The 19831-nt window shown below is 36.6% G+C and overlaps 1 protein-coding gene across 1 annotated transcript in view; it reads right to left on the bottom strand.

Annotated features, from left to right (window-relative positions):
- Positions 1-19831, bottom strand: part of ARFGEF2 (ARF guanine nucleotide exchange factor 2) — a 34592-nt gene that overhangs the window by 4004 nt on the left and 10757 nt on the right. Inside the window, exons 8-38 of the mRNA XM_082773109.1 lie at positions 19599-19747; positions 19088-19218; positions 18306-18540; positions 17966-18065; positions 17596-17735; positions 16878-16986; positions 16179-16380; positions 15344-15455; positions 14521-14726; positions 13569-13653; positions 13300-13471; positions 12080-12231; positions 11765-11893; positions 11228-11386; positions 9937-10084; positions 9122-9221; positions 8047-8087; positions 7795-7964; positions 6980-7131; positions 6697-6869; positions 5253-5413; positions 4735-4865; positions 4516-4645; positions 3916-4051; positions 2976-3114; positions 2832-2886; positions 2478-2592; positions 2068-2198; positions 1440-1608; positions 900-1038; positions 340-457 (exon numbers count right to left, since the gene is read on the bottom strand). Coding sequence (XP_082629235.1) covers positions 340-457; positions 900-1038; positions 1440-1608; positions 2068-2198; positions 2478-2592; positions 2832-2886; positions 2976-3114; positions 3916-4051; positions 4516-4645; positions 4735-4865; positions 5253-5413; positions 6697-6869; positions 6980-7131; positions 7795-7964; positions 8047-8087; positions 9122-9221; positions 9937-10084; positions 11228-11386; positions 11765-11893; positions 12080-12231; positions 13300-13471; positions 13569-13653; positions 14521-14726; positions 15344-15455; positions 16179-16380; positions 16878-16986; positions 17596-17735; positions 17966-18065; positions 18306-18540; positions 19088-19218; positions 19599-19747 — 4289 coding nt within the window. The remainder of the gene's footprint in view (positions 1-339; positions 458-899; positions 1039-1439; positions 1609-2067; positions 2199-2477; positions 2593-2831; positions 2887-2975; positions 3115-3915; positions 4052-4515; positions 4646-4734; positions 4866-5252; positions 5414-6696; positions 6870-6979; positions 7132-7794; positions 7965-8046; positions 8088-9121; positions 9222-9936; positions 10085-11227; positions 11387-11764; positions 11894-12079; positions 12232-13299; positions 13472-13568; positions 13654-14520; positions 14727-15343; positions 15456-16178; positions 16381-16877; positions 16987-17595; positions 17736-17965; positions 18066-18305; positions 18541-19087; positions 19219-19598; positions 19748-19831) is intronic.

Below are 19831 nucleotides of genomic sequence, written 5' to 3'. Positions count from 1 at the left end.
ACAATGATGAAGTTTACTTCTGTGATTCTATGCAGCTATAATACAGCCTAAGCACATCCTTTACTGCACACTCATAGTGCTTTTGTGTGAAAGTTCTGCAGTAACTGTATCAAGGTTTCTATACAACTCAATTTCATGGATGAAGTCCAATTCTCACTATGTGGAATGCTTGCTAAAAGATGGAATTGTAATGATTACTGTATTTCAAACAGAGTGCACACTACATGCATCAGCAAAACAGCCATCTTGTGATATGTACAACAATACCGACTGACTTCTATGAAAGCAAAGATGAAAACATCTGAACGCAAACAAAGATGGCATCCAGCCTGTTCTTACCTTTTCGTCACTGATTTTTAGTGTTTTTGTTAAAAGCAACAGCAGGAGATTGGTCCAAGCTTCTCTGTGGCTTTCTGAGTTCACGGTAATAAAATATGCCAGGGCTTCAGTGCATACACTAAAGAGATGTCACAGTTCAAACAGGCCATAAAAAAAAACTACACAAGAAGCATTTCTAACATGCACTGTTTGTCCTCTCATGGTGTATTTTGTTTTCACGTAAGATGAAACATATGTTCTGTTTAGATTATTTTATCACATTATACCTCTGAATCTTGATTTGTGCTCTGATGTGAACAGTATTCCTTCACTACCTTTTTTTTTTTTTTTTTTTTAAAAGAGAAGTCAGTCAAGCAGGAAGGTGTTTCATTTATTTCAAATTGTTTCCTTTTTCCTACATTTGCTTTTAATAATGAGCAGCCCTTTATATGTTTATATATCTTCGTATGCTTTGCATGCTCTGCTCAGCAATTTAAAAATGGAACATCCTTGTATCCAAGGATACACCATGCATATTTCACTGAAAACAAAACACACCTGAACCAACTTGATATTCTTACCTAAGCAGTCGTCTTTGTATAGCATCCCAGGAATCTCGGTGGTTTTCATCCACATACATTCGGAAGAGTATTCTCAAGCAACAAGCCAAGCTGCTCGTCTCTTGTTTTAAGAGATTGGGTTTTGATTTACCCTTGAACCCTAGAAATCACACATAGGAAGAGGAGAACATTCACAGTTGTAGTTATCAATCAAAACGTAAAGTTTATCAAGTACATCTCCATTAATGCACAGCAGCAGGCATCTTTTTTTTTTTTCCAGACAGTATTTCTTCCTCCTTGATTTTGACTGACACCTAACATATTTTTATAAATATATTTAAATGCAGCAGTAACAACTGTACAGTGCTGCTGCAATCAAAAAATAAGTAATTTAGAAGACAGAATTAACCTGAAGTCATCAGAAAAAAGACAAGGAATAAAAGCATGTAGTATCAGATAAAACGTAGAGATTATTGCAGTAGCATACTTTATGCACCTTGATAGTTAAAAGCCCTAAGAGAGCTCAGTATATTTTTTAACCAAACTAAACAAAAGCCTCACCTGCTCTCCACAACACAGTTCGTTGTTCATAATTTGAATTAAAGGATTTTGAAAATGAATGAGACTCTTGCAAACAATCTAGTAACTTGAAGAGGTGATGTGAAGACATGTATTTATACATTCCTTGGTCCTCTGTGTCAATGTGGATATCTGCATCCAATGCATCTCGCTAAACCAAAGAGATCAAGACAGAAAGAACAAGAAAGAACACTGTCAGTAATATGTGAAGCATCAAAGTGTCTTAAGACTCTTAGTCTCTTGTATAAAAGGAGTATACCATACACCACTAACTTGAAATTCCATTTTTAGGTACAAGTGAAGTATTAATACAATACGCTACAGCAAAATGTCCTGTTAAAGCTGTGGGCTTTTTTGTTGGAATATTTCAAACAGAAGTTACAGTACATGTATATCTAGGTTATTGGTAAGAAAAACTAACAATCTGATTGTCAGACTGCCAGGGAACACTGGAGATGGTCAAAAATCACTGTGTAAGAGTAATGACATATATTCAAGGCAGTACGTAGAGCTAGAAATACAAAGACTACATGCTGTATTTTGTAAACACTTTGAAGCATTCAGTAATGTACTTCACTGCTCAACAGGTTATTTACATATCTGATGGTACCTGAGCTGCAGCCATGTGCTCAGCATCTTCCTTCTTACTCGTTGCTGGATAAAACACTATATTATCAATTGTCTGTATCAATTCCAGCTGTACCACACACTTTATAAGGAGGCCAGCAAACAGTTTTTGGTCTAACGAAACAAAAAAAAAACACAGAAGTCTCAGAAGCAACTTATGACAGCCTACATACAACAGATTAGTGAAACATATTACCATTATCATTTTCATATTTAATGATGCTGTGAATTACCTTATAAAAATACAATTTGCCTAAAAGGAATAAATGCAAGTTTTAAAGAAAGTTTTTCAAGTTCACTATCAAGTACCCTAAAGCTTTCTCTAAAAGACTACAGAAAGAGACTTAGAGTGGCTATAAAAGTTCATGTAGTCAACTTGCATGTTTTCCTTACTTGTATAAGGACCACCTTTCCAGCTTTCATCCATTGGATTTGAAAATTGACTATGTCCTCTTTCTGAAGCATTTTTATCCACACTGCTTAAAGATTGGCGATCTAGGTCCAAATCCTAGAATAAAATTTAGAGCAACTTTTACAACCCAAAATGCTAACTACCAACCAGCTGTGCAAATCTTAGATTCAAAATATTCCCCGCATTAACTCTTTTTATCTTATTTGTCATTACTGTCAAATACAAGTTAATGTCAATTCCAGTATTTGTTGTCAACAAATACAATGCAATATTTCAAAAGCTAACTTAACATACAACCTTTCAAGCTTCTTTTATTGCACTGGATTAACTCTTACCAGATGTTTTTCGGCAGAATCTTCCTCCATTCCTACAGGCCTCCAAGTAAGCAAGCTTCATAACAGAGGGAGGGGAAAAAATAAAGTAAATATTGTTGCTCTGAAATCAGGTATTAGTATAACAACTACACTCTATGAACTTACATATGAGGAATGGTAGTTTTGAAGATTTCTAGCATACAATTGCATGTCTGGCCCCAGACTTCCGGGCTGAATTTCTGTCCATTTAGTATCACCAGGTTTTCTAGGCAGTTTGTACCTGATCGAGCCAACTGCTCATTATCTGTGAAAGACATGTTCCATATTTATCAACTTTTACAATATCAGTGTAAAATTAAGCACTCTACTATTGCTCCATCAACATTTTTTTTCCCAATGTTGTGAAAGGCATGTACTTCAGCTCAAACTACTACATAAATCTACTACATAACTACATGAACTACATGACAGTAAATTCAAGCTCAGGACTCTACAGAACATAAAAATAGTGTTTGAAAATAGACTTGATGAGACTGAAATCCAAACAGAAAAGACAAAGGACAAGAAAGAAGCAGAAAGGGAGTGTACACTGGGATGAAGGAAGGAAAGCATGAATTTGAAAGTTATGATTTCCTCCAAGCTAGTCCCCCCATTCCATACTAGAAATATGCAAGATTTCAGGTGTAAGAGTCTGGTCCCAAATGAAAAAAATATTTAGAAAGACATATCTACAAACACTAGATGGTTGAAATGGAGAGAAAGAGGGGAAAAGCAGATAAAAAATCAGAATGCATACACACACACACATATATATGTAAATGAGATATTTATTCCACACAGCCAAATGAAGAAAAGCTGTTGGCAAAAGATTAAAGAGCTGTACTAAAATCTTTTGCTTGGTCCCAGTAGCACCATAAACACATTCATAGAAAAGCTGCCTACCTGATTAGATAGAACAACCCTGGAATATTTAAGATACTGTACACACCTATTAAATCACACATTGCCCTAAAGGTAGTTTTTATTCTTCCAAAATTCAGCTTACTTCCCCCTTCTTAAGTAATAAGCATTTCAAAAATGTATTAATCAAAATTAAATAAGCTACCTTGTTTTACACACCAGTGTAACTGTGCAAGTATGTCAGGAAGAAGGATCTCATTTAAAGCTTCGTAGAATTGCGTAAAGACATCACAGATTGCATAAAGTGCGTGGTTGCATGTAGTGGTCATCCATTCAGATTTCTGTGACAAAAAATTAGAAGCCTTTACTTGTATGTAGGTTCTGCTGTCATGATAGCACTTGGCTTATGACTGGCTATTCAAAAAAGGAGGTAGTCTATGAGAAGAACTCAATTTAGATAAAACTGGAAGAGCCCCCAACACCTACTACTGATGATATCTTTTCAGAAGCATTTACTTGGCCATACGGTAACTATTCAGATGACTATGCAGTTTCACAGAGCGTGAATATTCTCCTTGAACATATTCAGTCAGGCAGAACAGACAGGTCACTGGATACTAGGAGAAGTTTTCCACATGGAAGCTATCTGCATTTGTCATGTTATAGATATCACTACAAATGGAGTTTGGGGCAGCGTGGGCTGGAAATATACTGACATGGCAAATGATACAAGCTGCAGCCTGGATCATTTGAGTTCTTAAGAAAAAAATACTCCAGAGTCTGATTACTTATTTGCTTGTTTTACCTCTGTTTGTTGTTCAGGAAGTTTCATATTATCAAAAATCCGAAAAACAATTCTGAACAGATCTTGCCACCAGTGCTTTTCAAATGTATGCCCATAACTCTTCATTATTTCAAACATCACTGTTAAGCCTCTATAAACAAACAAGGATGATATTAAAATGTGTATCTGTGATCCCTTCACTAAATGAATACAAACCAAAAACCAGAAAAGCCTTATTACCTTGTTCGAACATCTAATTTGCAACGATTGATGATACAAGAAAGTTCAAATAAAATAGGGAACCATCCTCTGACCCATACTCTGTCCCCAGGAGCAACATTCATGTCATCACTTGTGTATTCTCTTAATACCTTAGAGATGAGCAGGAAAAAAATATTAAATAAAATCTCAAAAGTCTTCTCGAAAGTCTTTAATTATAACAGGTTTAGATACCATTCATGGCACACAGACAGAATTGAAAGTTTAGCTTAGTTTTTAGCTTAGTTTCTACTCTAACACTCAACTCCCATCAAATATAAGTCTGAGACATATCTATTTGTGAAGATAGCTGGAAAAAAAAAAGAAAACAAATATTTCAAGCCAATCAGTTTTACTTAAATTCTGCTAGAGGCTTGAAAAACTGCAGAGATTTGTACATCAGGAAACAAGTTTAACAATGATAGGAAAAAAATAATACAAATAAGGCAAATTTATACAGAAGAGGACAGTGAACAAAAACACAGGGATTAAAAATATACCTGTGGTCTTTCTGAAACGTATTTTGCACAATATCGGATAAGTCTAATTGCTTCCATGCTCGTGTCCGGGAACGCAACATTACAGGCAAACTCAGAAAGACATTTTACTGCATCTTGGAATGAATCAATTGCTGCTGGAAAGTGCTGTTGAAAAATATTTGCTGTCAAGAACAAACAAAAAGCTTATTAAAACTTACTGGTATTGAAATACAGATATGAACTGGTATTGATTTACTGAAGCCAGGCATGGCATACCAGTACTAAACATACAAACATGGAAGGAATAGATCTTCTGGATTAGGTAGTTTCATGTCTTCCCTTGTGCTCTTCCGCATCCTGTCCTTCCAGCCCCAGCATCACATGTTCTCAGGCTGGGCAATTTCTAATTTATATTCTAAAATTCTTTCATATTTTCTCATCTGGTTCCATTCCCATTCACAGCATATACCACCCAACAATATCTTAAAATATCTTAAAAAATAATAGGAGTTAAAAAAAAAAAAAAAAAAAAAAAAAAAGAGTAAGGCTTGATGTTAGCTTCCCTGTTGTATATGAAGTTACATAAATTTATCTAAGCCACCCAAGCCTGAAGTTATTCAGATTCTGTATCAATAAAGGAAAAAGCATTTGATTTCATGCTTAATGGACAGACTTTAGAAAACAAATCCAATGCATGCAAGCTTTTGAACAGCCTACAATTCCCAAGATCTACGTATTTCAATTCGGACTCAATCTTTGTAGGTACCTTCCAACTGAACTATTCTAATTCTAGTTCAAGTTGACAAAAGAAATTTTGCTACTTGTTGCATTTATTAATGCCGTCTATCACTATTCTCCTCCCATGCTTATTAAATATTCCAATATTTAATGGGAGTAGGGCAGTTTCAGGACACTTAAAGCTCCCATCAATACACTGAAATTCCACTTCAAGAATATTCAAGTCAGTTGTCTTTCTTTGAAAGTGGCAGCAGTATATTGTTCAAATATAGTTTTAGAGCAGGTAGCCTGAAATAAACTCTACAAGTAATCACCTATCAGTGTCACAAGAATCGTGATCCCCACCATATAAAACTGGAACAGCATGGAAGTTTGTGCGATCTGTTAACACAGTTTTCCTAATCAAAATTAATTTATTGCAACAGAGACGGGCAACCTAGGAACTTACTGAATTTATTCCTGATTTAAAGAGTTTTGTAGCAAGGAATTATTTTTTTCATATCCACAAGAAAAAAATCCTATCCCATTCCTATCTATTTTTTCCTGTCCATAAAAATCAGTAGACTTAACAGACCTAGCTGCAGAGTTTTAAGAGTTTACTTACAAGACATTGAATTTATTTACTAGGGAATACAAAGCTCATATGCAGATGGGCCTTTTAAACCAGAGTTAGCAGCTAAGCTAATTGGTGTAGTTGCATCTGTTAGTTGCATCTGTTACTACTTACTAACTATATGTGCTGTAGTTTGAAAGGCCAGCTCCACAATATTCCCATCATGGTCTGATGCTGCTTGGTGAAAGACTGCAAAGATATTTTTCCAGCCCGAGCGAATATTGCCAGCTTGAGAGTTCACCATCTGAGCAATACAGCGTATTACCATGTCCCGAATAGTTGGAGATCTTAAAAAGATGGAAACCAACACTATGTCAACTACCATTTCCACATACAAGACAATTCAACCCACACAAAGTAGAAATAAAGCAGGCTAACAAATACCACTCCCTCACACCTGTTTTTCTTCATAATATGCTCAAAAGGCCTTAAGAAGTCTTTCTGGAAACGGAAGTTGGCTAACTCTCCCTTCTCAAGAAACTTCATGGACAGCTGCCTTAATGAGTCTACTGCAAAGATGGCAACATCTTCATTAGGGTTACATCCAACCTAGAAGAAATACAAAATTTCAAGCACTTATATAAGTAATACATTAGCCAGTAATTTTTATATCATTTAAGTTTCATGGTCAGTCCGTGAAAATTTCAAGCATGTTCTAGTTTTTAGATATTTAGAAAATAGGGAGCTGTCTCAGTCATTGGAGACATCTAAGCAGCTCCTTGGATTTTGTATACAACAGTAGCATAAGAAAAAAACAGCTAGACATTCGAAAAACAAACCACAGAAAATCAGTTAGAAAAACACATGGTCCAACTTACTAAGGAAAATAACTTTGTTGTTTCAGGATTATCCGTACATACTTTAGACAAAAACTAACTTGGAATTTGATCAGGAGGATAAGAAAGGCATATATGAAGAAGTATAAACATAAAATCGTATAATAAAGTGATTAAACATCATTCTCAAATATTTTCATGCCTGTTTATACCCTTTAAATGTTGACGTCTTTTTCACTTTTTGTGCTAGAATCTGGTTGTCTAATTAAACATTGTTAGCATTACTCCAAATCAACTGCTAAGAAGTTTGCGCCTTCAATGTATTTTTTTATTTTTACATCACAACCTATACCACTCAAGAACATTAGAAGAAAAAGCTGATTAAACAAGTCCTGCCACGTTCATACATGTTCTTTAACCTGACTTTTAAAAATACCTTGTTGAAGTGATCTCCAATCACTTGCCAAATCCTTGACCACTGCAACCTAATGCGATTCATGTTGTAATAGGATATCTCCACTATCTTCTGCAGACTGAACATGCGTGGATGGTGTGGGGAAGCCAGCTCATCCATAGAAACAGCACACAGCCATCTGACAAAGTCAACTGAACATTAAAACACTACTGTAAATTCAGGATGTTACACTATAAAAATTCCTGTAACCCACCACACAGTCAGCATACATACCTATCGCATTTCCATCCAGTCTAGTCGATCCTGTAAATATCCTGTGGAAGAAATAAATGCGTTGCAGATTTAGCTGCACATCCACAAGTCAGTCACATCTCAGTGCTGTAGACAATTGTCAGCATATGTCCTGGAGGTACGTCACAACCCTCAACACCATAACCTCTGCAACTGTTTTAATCTTTGGTAGCAGCTCATGTACCTTTCCTAAGTCTAAGCAGACCCTTCCCTGCTGCAAGTCAGTCTGCTATACTTCTTCCAGGAAGAAGCATTCCACAGCAGGAAACAGGTACTGAACAAAAATATGAGCCTGTACAAGTAGCACTGGAACTCTCATTTGGTTGATAACATGTTAAATAGCATTGAGGGAGTGAAGAGACATTAAGAGAACTTTGCTGCAAGACTCTGCTGGATGCCAGCCACCTGCTTGCTCTTTACATGGTTTGAGAGTACTCTGTGTTGTGGCTGTCAAAACAGCCACAGAACTATGGATCATTAAGTCCCTTCCTCCCCTTTAGCTCTTCACAGTCGAGAGAAGTTAAAATCACTGACTGTGATCCACATAAATCACCAGTAAGTGTAGAATACTCCCAAATCTGTGATGTAGTATATACACATCATGCTATAATAAATACTACAATCTTGAATATGTAATTGATTCCGCTTCCAACATACAGTTTATGATAGAAGCATCTCTTTATCCAACATTTTAGAGACGGATGAACAAGATAATGATTTGGACAAGAATACATTTATTAATAAATGAAAAGCTGCAGAAGAGCAACTAAAGAAATGCTGAAACACTGAGGTTCGCAAGACCAAAGAAAACAGCATGATTTTATAGAATACGAACATATCTTCATTTCAGATACCAGTCCACTTCGGGCTAAATCTGGCAGAAGAAATCCACATACACAGGATGCATGCAACACAAATTACACAGACAGTATCAGCCTCTTTCTCACTCTAGAAATAGGCTTCAAGAACAGAAGTCCCTGACAGTCTGCAAATAATGTGAGGATGGTCAGTAACTTCAAGCCATGTTTTCCCTAGAACAAGATCAGATTTTAAGTACCTGTCTACTGCTACCACTACACTCTGTGAACTGGTCTCTCCCACTGACTCTTGAATGCTTGCCATATGCCGTTTATCAGCTCCACTTCCAACAAGGTTACCTGCAATAACAGCCAAAAGAAATCAGTACTTAGCATTATGAAATCATGACCTTATAGTAACCTTAACTTTATACAAGTAAACAAAGATAAGCAACTACTGCATCCAATTACCTTGCAAATTTATATGGAGAACATGGTGCCTTTGCCTGATCTGTGTCAGATTATGACAAAATTAAAAAGCACTAAGAGGCACTTTTTTTTTTATGAGGGCATTGTGTCTTGGCCATCACGTTAATTAAGATGCAATGCTGTTAATAAGATTGGAACTGAGAAAACAGCAAGCCCAAAACACAGAGATAAGGAATTTCTTTGGAGAAAACAATTATCAGTCACTGTAATGTTCCTAAAGATAAACAATTTGTTTTTATTTTTAAACAGAGCATAAAAAGGAAGAACAGGTAACACTGGCACGAAAACAATTACTTCATTTGTATGGCAAAACAGCTTTGACAACATCACATTCTAACAACTAAATCTTGAGTTTTGTTTAATAGCTTAACACAACCGAAGTCATTAAAATAGGAATGTATTTGGTAATCATTAAAACATCTTTAAGTATAAATTGTTTTTTGTTTGTTGAAGTTCCATTAATCCTAATATAGTTTCCACTAGAAGCAAGTAAAAACATTTTGGTATCTTATAACATTCAACTTTCTCAGCCATAATACTTCACTTATTTATGCATCTTCATGAAGTCTAAGATTAATCATCTTACCTAATCCCAGGCCCATAAACTCTTCCCCTCCAGATGCATAGCCTTTAATGCTTCCTTCCCTTTCACGCCCAGCGCCAGATAAATACCGAGTTTTCACTCCAGTTCCTATAAGTTGCGCTAGTTCCAGCTGGCTAATACATTTCAAGATCTGAAAACAAAGACATTTAAACACTGTTTCTGAATATCATACATTTATTCCTAACACTCTCCAGATTGTCTAACCTTTAAAACAACTTGGGCAACTATAATAGTTCTGATGTAAGTGAAACATTACTAATACAACTGGAAATAAAGTTGCATAGAATGATTCATTCACTACCACCAGCTGCCATGAATCATTCCCATATTAGAAGAACAAATAAACAGTAACAAGAAATCTAACTTGGATCTCTATCAGAAGAGACCATTTTATTACTTCTGCAGCATCAACTTTCAAACCTATGAACAACTTCACCATTCCAGAAATGAAAAGATTGCATCATTGCAGCTCCCGCTACGCCATGATGTTCAGTGCACATAGTGAAAATGCCACAGCTGTGCCTTGCTATAGGCACAGAAGGGGCCTTTTCTTCTTTCCTTACACCTGCACTGAAACATCCCTTTAACTGGCACAAGCATTTGTAGGGGTGTACTTTAAACCGGGTCCAAGTGACTTGTCAGCTAGAGTCCCTTTTGGCTCCTATCACCATGCGGCCAAAGACTAGTGCCAGAGAAAATAACACAGCAGGAATGACCCTTTTAGCAGCATCACAGAAGATTTACATCTGATTGAAGAGTTTCTGGGAAACATGCTTTATGAAAATATATATGATCCTGATAGATTATCCTTGCCTGTCCCTCAATAAATTATTCTGGTCGCAATTCTTCACTCAATTGTGGTGTAGAAGTTCCCAACCACTGCACAGAGAAGTCTTGAGCTGTGAGCTGGAGCGTTTTTGTTTGTACGAAGAAGGAGGCAATAGTTTCTGTGCAGGATTCCCTGAAGTCAAATGCAGTTTCAGTATGGTTTTAATTCCATATCAAATGCACCTTCAAACATTACAATACTGTTCACACAGTGTGTAGAGAGCCTGCCAAAAAAAATAGTGTCCTCCACTCTCTCTTTTTTTTTTTTAGTAAACAAAATAATGCACTTGTACTGATATTTCAAGCAGAGTTCTGACACATCCTGGGAGGTAGATGCACTTACTACAGACTGAAAGTATTGAGCACATCAGAAGAGCAAAATCCTCCAAGTTCTTTTGGACAAAAGGACAGTGCAGTTGCATACTTAAGCTATTCAAGTTTTTACCTCATGCCAAGAGTTCCCGAGATAGTTGCCATCTGTGTGAGCAACTGTAATAAGTGTCTTAATGGTATCTATGTTCTTCTGTTTCATTTCTGTAATACTGGAACTGGCAGTCAACAAGGAAAACCGAGCAAGGGCCTGTACATAAGCATCTCGTTCAAGCTATGAGACAGAGAAACAGGTCATTGTAATCAAGTCTCTGAAGAGCTACAGAAGGATACTTCTCCAGCATGCCCAAGCAATTTTTTTCTACATCGTCAGTGACTATATTAAAACACTTCTCAGCAGAATGAAAATAGGCAAGCTGGCAAATACTTTTACAGGACTTGGAAACAAAAGGAAAGCAGAATTTGAGAAAAGCTTTAACATTTAAAGATCTTCAACTGAAAAGAGATGATACTGTTTTATTTGACCACTTCAACAATGTATGTAAGCCTTATTTTCTCTGTGCAAATTATTTGCAATTCCTCGTTCCTCCACCTTCTTCCCAGAATCTACACTGCCTACATTAGCAACACCCATGCTCAGTCTCACACAAACCTGCATTCCAAAGATACAGGCTATTCGAATTGCACATCGTATTCCTTCCAAACAAAGAGATGCAACTTCTGTGTCATCACAGTTCTGCAAACCAACACTGTAAGCTGCCAACAACGGTGTCCATACAAGCTAAAGAAAGGAAGAAACAAAGTTCAGGAGTTTGCTAAGGTTTTAGCCCAAAACACTGCACAGCTTGAACCATGTATATCCAAAATAAAATCCACCTGTTAATTCTCTCACAGTCATTTCTCCACTTTTTTTTCCTTGCTTGAAACTCTTAGCAATGAAAATACACGGTAAATTTCACACACTTACTTTGAACATGGGCCTGACATGGTCCAGATGAGTGGCACTAGTAAAAGGAGCCTTTGCATGGCTTACTGCCTCCATGAGAGCTTTAGCAGTTTTAGCCATTTGTTCCATCTCCAAGTTGTACAACAGCCTCCGCTGCTTCTCATTAGCTACACCTAAGGGAAACACCACACAGATGATTTGGTTTGTTTTCGTAACAGCACAATCCACATCTTCTTACTGAGTATCACAAAAATTAAATTAAGGTGTTCCAAACAGAATCCAAATGCATCCTCCACAAGTGTTAGAATTCAGGAAGCTGTCACAGGTCACAAGCAAGGAGTTCTAGCACTAAAACCCACATACCAACTTAAGACTTTATTCTACACAATGCAACTAATTCAGCACTTTATTATATGCCATGTGTTGTGACCTAATCACTAGAAATCAGAGAGGCATACTCTATTAAGTCAAGCCACTCCACTTATAAAAATGGATGGAAAATCCTTCATTGCTTAGGCTGACATGCTCAGAACAAAACTGGCTATCACCAATTTGAAGAACAAATTACTAACTGTTTTTCTTTACCCTTACACTAAAGGTTGCAAGGTTGCAACTTCACTTTTCACGAAGATAAATTGTTCCTGTTCTGATCTAGGAAACTTGCAAGTGTCACAAAAACACCAGAAAAGCACTATGCTGAAGATTCAGAATTTGCTAAATAGAATTAAATGAATAGTCACTATCCTGAGGAAGCACAGAGTACAACCAGAGATAATGGTTTCTACAAATATACTACATGCATAAGTCTCTTTCAAACATTATCATAATGTGACATAACGAGACTGTGACATTTATCAGCCTTTGAACTACATGTATGCCATGCTACTGATAAGGAAACAAAAGCTTACCTGCTGTCTAACATTTTGCTAATTAGCAAATCAAGCGCTACCACCTTCAGTTATTTTACCACTTCCCTCACACTTCCATGAAAAAGACATTAGTTTCTAGTGCCTCTGCAATGGTGCTGGATGCACTCACACATCTGTTTCCATCATAGAAGTAGCTGCATTAATCAATAACTGAGACAGTTTCATTCCAGATATAGATATTAGCATTCTAAATTTAATTTATTTATTGCACAAAGTTTTTTCAAAAGGGCTCTGAACTCCACTACACCATCCTGAAAGTTAATGCAATAGTTCAGAATACTGTGGTCATTCCAGTTTCTAGTTCCTTCTTACTTGGTTTACTACTCTTGGTTGTAATTGCGTATTCTTTTGTCTCTTTCATAGCAATTTTCTTTCCTTCTATTTCTTCATAGATCGTGGATAAATACTCTACTGGAAGGTCTTTACTGTCATTGATTCCTCGATTCATTTTAATGTATTGTTCCTTTGTCATTTTATTCTTTACCTGTAAAAAAAAGAATCAAGGTATCAGATTTTGCATACCAAGTTCCAAGGAAATCTGAACTTTTACAAATCTGGTTTTGTTTCTTTTTATTTTCTACCTGTGGACTGTGCAAGTCTGTAGTCAGCATTATAATAGAGTATGCCAAAACATAGGCAGTGTCAGCACTAGCAAAAAGTGTTTGCCTATGAAAGGGGGAAAAACAAAACAGGTTATTAAGAGGCTTAATTCCTCTATCCATTATCTCTATTTCAACATGCAGGAAAAATACCCAGAAGCAATAGATATTTAAATAGATCACAGACTTAAGTTAGTCTTCAGAAATGCATAAAGCCCCAAATAATTTTGGTTTTAATTTGTATCTTAAAACCTAAAAGCAACACTTTTGCAAAGCTGGATACAAATGATGACGAGGGGAGTTTCAAAGGCACTCCCAAAATTTTATATTTTATCCTTCTTTGGGTGACCACACAAAAGCTAAGGAACAGCCTATTTTTCACTCCCAGGCTTTTATCACGAATTATACAAAACCGACCCAGTGATACATCAACAGGACTACAGAATGGGAACCAATTAAGCCTGTACACCTAGCGAAACATCACAGCTAATTTGTTTATTGCATTAGAAAAGAAAACACTGCATCCTTGATGTCAATTGCAAGCAAAAACATATAATATCTTAGCAGTTATTTAAGCCATGTAGTAGTTACTATTGCTCATTGCTGTTATTTACTCTTGACTAACCCACATTTGTCAAAAACCAGAACAGGTAACACACAGATAATTTAACATACTTAGGGCTTCCCTCTTCCAGTAATTCCTTCTAGCAAGTATTTGGAACCTAATGAAATGCCGCCATCCATACACTTTCTAAATGTTTTACCTAGCTGGTGAAGATATTCTGCACCAATATAAGTAACAAGAACTGCTCTCCCATGCAGACCTGTAGAAATACCTGACCCGGTAAGAGTAAGTGTTATACCTTATGGCTAAAGGCCATGAACAAAACAGACATTTTTCAGGTACTTATCCAATACAAACGTTTTGATTTACCGTTGGTTGCATTCAATATATCTAGCAGCAAACTTCTCCATTAATCTATCAATCTTCTGGGCTTCACCTGGCAGCCGGAAGCCTTCCAGAAATATACGTAGAGCAGAGACAAAGTCTTTCCCACAGAAATCAAGCTGGTCTACATAGGCATACATCACTTCCTTGTTAAACTTGTTACTTTCCCCAAGAAATTCTCCTACTTGAGTCTAAAAAACACAAGAGACAGTTATTACTGTGTAATCCAACTGCCAGCTTCGCAATAAAGTCTAAGTACAAGAGTTGCACACTAGTGAATTTTGTAAGACTTCACTGAGCAGGCAGAGTAACTGTTACAAGGATGACAAGAAACCAGTCTCAGTAGAAAATGGATTTAGCTTGCATATTCTTGCTTCCCTCATTCCCCATGGTGAATTCTGCGTTAGTGGAGGGCCAAGGAAGGGTGAATTGCACCCAATTTCACATGCAGTGGACTATGCTTTGCCACTGCGCCACGTGATATTTCTTTGCTGGCCAGATCACAGAACGACAGAATCATCTAGGTTGGAAGATACTGCTGATGTAGATATATAAAGCCACATGTTCCTGTTCACGGGGATCCCTTCAGCACTTTATTGTAAACACAATTACTTTACTAAAAAGCCAGGGACAGCAAGTAAGGAGAAAGCAGTATTGGGATTAAGTACATTCATTAGAGCCTTTAGTTTCTAGTTATCTTTTAATTAAATATGAACTCTGAGTGCATACACAAATATCAGACGATGACAGGGGCAAAAGTATTCCTGTTAAAACATTATGAACTATCTTATGTTGCCCATAGTCTTACAGAACAGAGACGTTCTTCTTGGTGCAGAAATTGTGCAATGTCCTCTGCTGTAGTACCAAGCATTCCCTGCTCCTGTAGATATTGTATTCCTCGCTTTGTTTTTTTGTTAAACCTATTCACAAAAACAGGGAGAAAGGTGATACATACAATTGAAAACATTCCCACCAATAAAGTTTTAGTTTTAAAGAGCTCTTCTAAACCAAATGCCAACTTGCAGTTTTGTCTCTTTCAAAATTAGAAAAAGGACAAAGAACATGCAATAAATACATGAACTGTATCACGCAACAGGATATATCTCATAAGGTATATTCAGTTGCTAGTGAGGTTATAAATTATTGCTACCAATAAAAACTGACCCATTTGAAACACCTGAAATTGGGGAATTTTCATGAAACATTAAAAATGTTGCTGTTCGTAGCATTTACAGGCAAAGATCTCCAAATAAATGAAACAGAAATAAACCATTGCTGGAAAATCATTTAATTACAACTATTTCAATAATAGACAACAAATGGTTTAAGAGCTAGAAGACAACATTAAGCCTGTCTGCTCAGATCAGTATATATACACACTTTCCTCTCTTGCATGGCTGAACCAGCACAAAGGAAAGCTATGACACCACACACCACTCCATCCAAGATTTCACTGAATTCCTTTTTGACTATGACAGCCTCCAATGTTAGCTCTTAACAACAGCAGGCAAGCGTCTTCCAGATAAAATTCAGCTTGTTAGCGTCCTTGCACGTGTGACTGTCTAAGACCATAAGAAACAATATGGTTGTATGTATCATTTCTTTATTAGCAAGTTTTTATTTTCTTGTCATATTGAACTTACAGCTCTATCCCATGTTCAATTATTTCCTTTTGTTGTTTGATAACTTCAAATTGCTCAGGGTCATCTGGTACAGAGGTCTGGGTACCAACACTTCCAACTCCTGATGACACAGTGGAGTCCAAGGAACTGACACTACTCCGTCTCCCTCCACTCTCAAGGCATTTTCCTTCAGCCATTTCCTGTTCAGATGGTTTGTACAAACCTATTTATGAACAGGGAGAGACTTAAGTCATCCTGTTCAGCAAAAAAAAACATTTAGTCAGAAAAACTTCTACTAGATGTTTATGAGCCAAAATTCTTATTTGAGTAGGCTTACTTTTTGACAGTCTGCACTACGTGAATAAGCTACATGGCTGCAATTCTGAAACAGTTCAGCAGAAGGAAAAAGAGCATCAGAGCCTATGGAGAAAACTTGCACTTCAACCTCACAACTGCAAGATTTGTCCCATTTCTTGCTCTACATAAATCAGCTTTTCTAGTGTTGACAATGGCCTGGCTAATAGCCTTAAAACAGAATCTGGTTATTTGAACCAGATGTTCAAAGAATCAGTTACTGCAACATCACTAATAACCATCTGTAAAAATATCTTACTTGTATAAACAATTTATCATGCAAAAACGTAGCATCTACATTGCTGAATAAAACTTCCAAACCATAAGGAAACACAGGGACAAACTTACTTAAACAAACCATCTTACCCAAGCTAGCCTGATGATTGGGGTTCACATAAAGGTCTTTGCTCCATTCTACCATACACTTTAAAATAGAAACCAAACATTCAAGTCCTTTTTTCCTCAGGCTTAGTTCCTAAAAATATTCAACAACAACAAAAACCAAAAAGCAATACACATATATATTATAGTTTTAGGATGCATTATGAACATTAAGAACATACAGCAAGTATATAGCATCAGATCTCTCCACAAACAAGACAAGTGTCTCACTACCTTAGCTGTTCAGTAAACAGTCTTATTCAAACACTGAAGCAAAAGTCTCTTGGTATTGCTTTTACTTTCTGGTTAAAGGAACGCAGAAAAAAATAAACCAGCAAGTACTGATGCAATTCTAATCAAAGGAATGAGGTGCACTCCAGATGAAGGTACTTCTGGGGCATAAATCTCAGGAGGAAAGTCATTGGGTAAAGCAGAAGGTGGCTCATTTGATTCTCTCTCCCTTGGCAAGCCAACAAAAGAGCCCAGAACAAGCTCAGTATCACAATGAAAACACACACAGTAAATCCAAGTAAATCAATCATATTGCTTCATCATCCAATTTAACTTATCTAACACAGCTAACTAATAAGTAACATCAGTATATTATGAACCATGCAAACCACTGGAAGTATCAATAATGTAGAGATATCATCATTTATGGAAAATAAAATCTGTACCTGATCTTCAAGAGTGTTATTTTTACCTGCAAAGGAGTCATTCCCAATTCATGCCCACTTCGTCCCTGTGCTATTTTGGACAAATCATTTACAAGGCGTTCAAATATATTAGCAGCGTTTAAATCACAGTCATAGTTAACATAAATATCCACTACACACTGGGCATCTAGAAAATAAATGAAAGTGCAAGCATTAGAGTTCAGCGTAACAGCATTTTTAAAAGGAAACAGACAGTTTGAGCAGGCAGTGAGGGTTAACACAGGTATTTTAACCCAAGCACTATGGGATCAAATAAATTTTTTCACAGAATTTCTTAAATATTATATGTAGCATTTGTCTTCAAAATCATTTTACTCTGCTGCCAGAGGAAGCATCTGCTTTTCACAATAGAAATACCTGCACAAATTCTAGTTAAAGTCTGAATCACCATCCATTTGTGTTCAAAGGAGCTTGAGGAAGTCTCTAGAATATTCAAGAAGATCTCTTTGAAGAACACCTGCAAAATAAATGCAGTAAAGGACTTGATCTGAAACTTGCTGGAAATAAATCAAGAGTGCAAATTCATTTCTACTCAGTAATTTCTCTTGCATACTAGAATTCAAATGTAGTAGTAATTTACCAGTTTACTAAGCCAACCAAGCTAAGACATCAACTTCTAAGTTCCCATTGGACTTCTATCATGGCAGTATCCTTATTTGAGAACTACAGCATCATTAAAATGATAGAAGTTTCTCACCTCGATCTGCATTTTTAAATGGGTCTTAAAATTTGAGAGAAGCGTGAGAAAGATGGCAAGAGAGAGCTCAAATACATCAGGAACAGATGAGACTCCATTCTTAGATAATGCTACACAAAGGTATTGCTTTATTGCATTGATGAACATTTCATGTGTCCTGAAAACTGGACCAGCATTCTGCAGTACTGAGAGAAGAAGCTGAAGAGACACTATCTTAGAACGCAATTCATGGGATCTAGAAAAAAAATCAACATTAGTTATTGTATCTCTGAATAAATACTTATGTACTACTTCCACTTCATGAAAAAACAACTGCTATTTTCTATTTTAAGACATGTCAAATGGGAAAAAAAAAAAACATAAGCCTGCAAGCGATGTTGGACAACAGCTACAATCTTCATTTAGGAATTTTCCAGGAATATTAACAACTTGGACTAGGATAACAGATACTTGCAATTCAATCCTATTCAAAAGGATTCCCCTCCTAACACTGCTGCCCTCGAAAAAAATGAAACTCCTCACAAATACCACAAGGCCACTTCACAAGACCACTTCAACCGATACGGTTAACAAACCGATCACACACAGAAAAGAATCCCTCAAGTATTACATTTCTAATACTATGAAGCAAGTTTCAATCTTAGATTCATCAAGCTAACTGAAAAATGGGCCTGACAGGTGAATTCGGAATGCCTGCTTTAGTATACAGCAACTACTTAACTGCACTCCCTGTCTCCAAAAAGTATCTAGAGAGGAGAATGCAACGAATACAATCTCATTACTTGGGATCTGGAGGTCCATCACCAAGTGGTTTCATGGAGAGCTTACACAGTGACCTGAACACAAGGAAGGCATCCTTCTGTAGAACATGGGAAAATTTTGCAGCAGTTTGATGTCCAGATACATCTGTTTCCTAAAGAGCAAGAAATAAAACATTAGATCCTCAGTGAAACAAAGGAACAAAACAATTGGGAAGATGCTACAGCTCTTCTGAGAAGGCATAAATGAAACCCTAAAATGGGAATACACGTGACCTGGGTTTTTTTTTTTTTTGAACACATGTTGACTGCCTTTCCCTCTTCCCGTCAATATTAAAATAGAATTAACAATAAATTTTAGAACAGTTATTTTCAACATCTACCTAAGCTGGAGTTGCCGCTTCCCTTTTAAACCTAAGGACACACACATGAAAGCTTCTGTTCCTTCCCTCCCCAAAATCCCACATTATTAGTTTGCGTGAAAAGAATGTTTCTCTTTTCTATCCATACACTGGCATCCAGTGAAGTTATTTACCAGGTTATCAGTAGAGGAAACAGACTGTCCATCATCTGGAATTCCATTCGTTTGTACATTTTCATTACTGGAGACAGAAAGAGCAGTATCTGCAGTTTCTACTGCAGGTAGAGCCTTAACCAGTTCTGTTACCTGTTTCTCTTCAGCCACTAAAGGAGAAAAAGAAAAATACAATTGAAATCACTCACTGACATTGTCCCATGACATTTGTGAAGCTCTACAACTGACTGAGA

The sequence above is a fragment of the Aythya marila genome (genome assembly GCF_965140915.1).
Source record: "Aythya marila genome assembly, chromosome: 16".
Taxonomy (NCBI): domain Eukaryota; kingdom Metazoa; phylum Chordata; class Aves; order Anseriformes; family Anatidae; genus Aythya; species Aythya marila.
The sequence above is the reverse complement of the archived record's forward strand: the minus strand, read 5'-3'. Positions and strand labels throughout refer to the sequence as shown.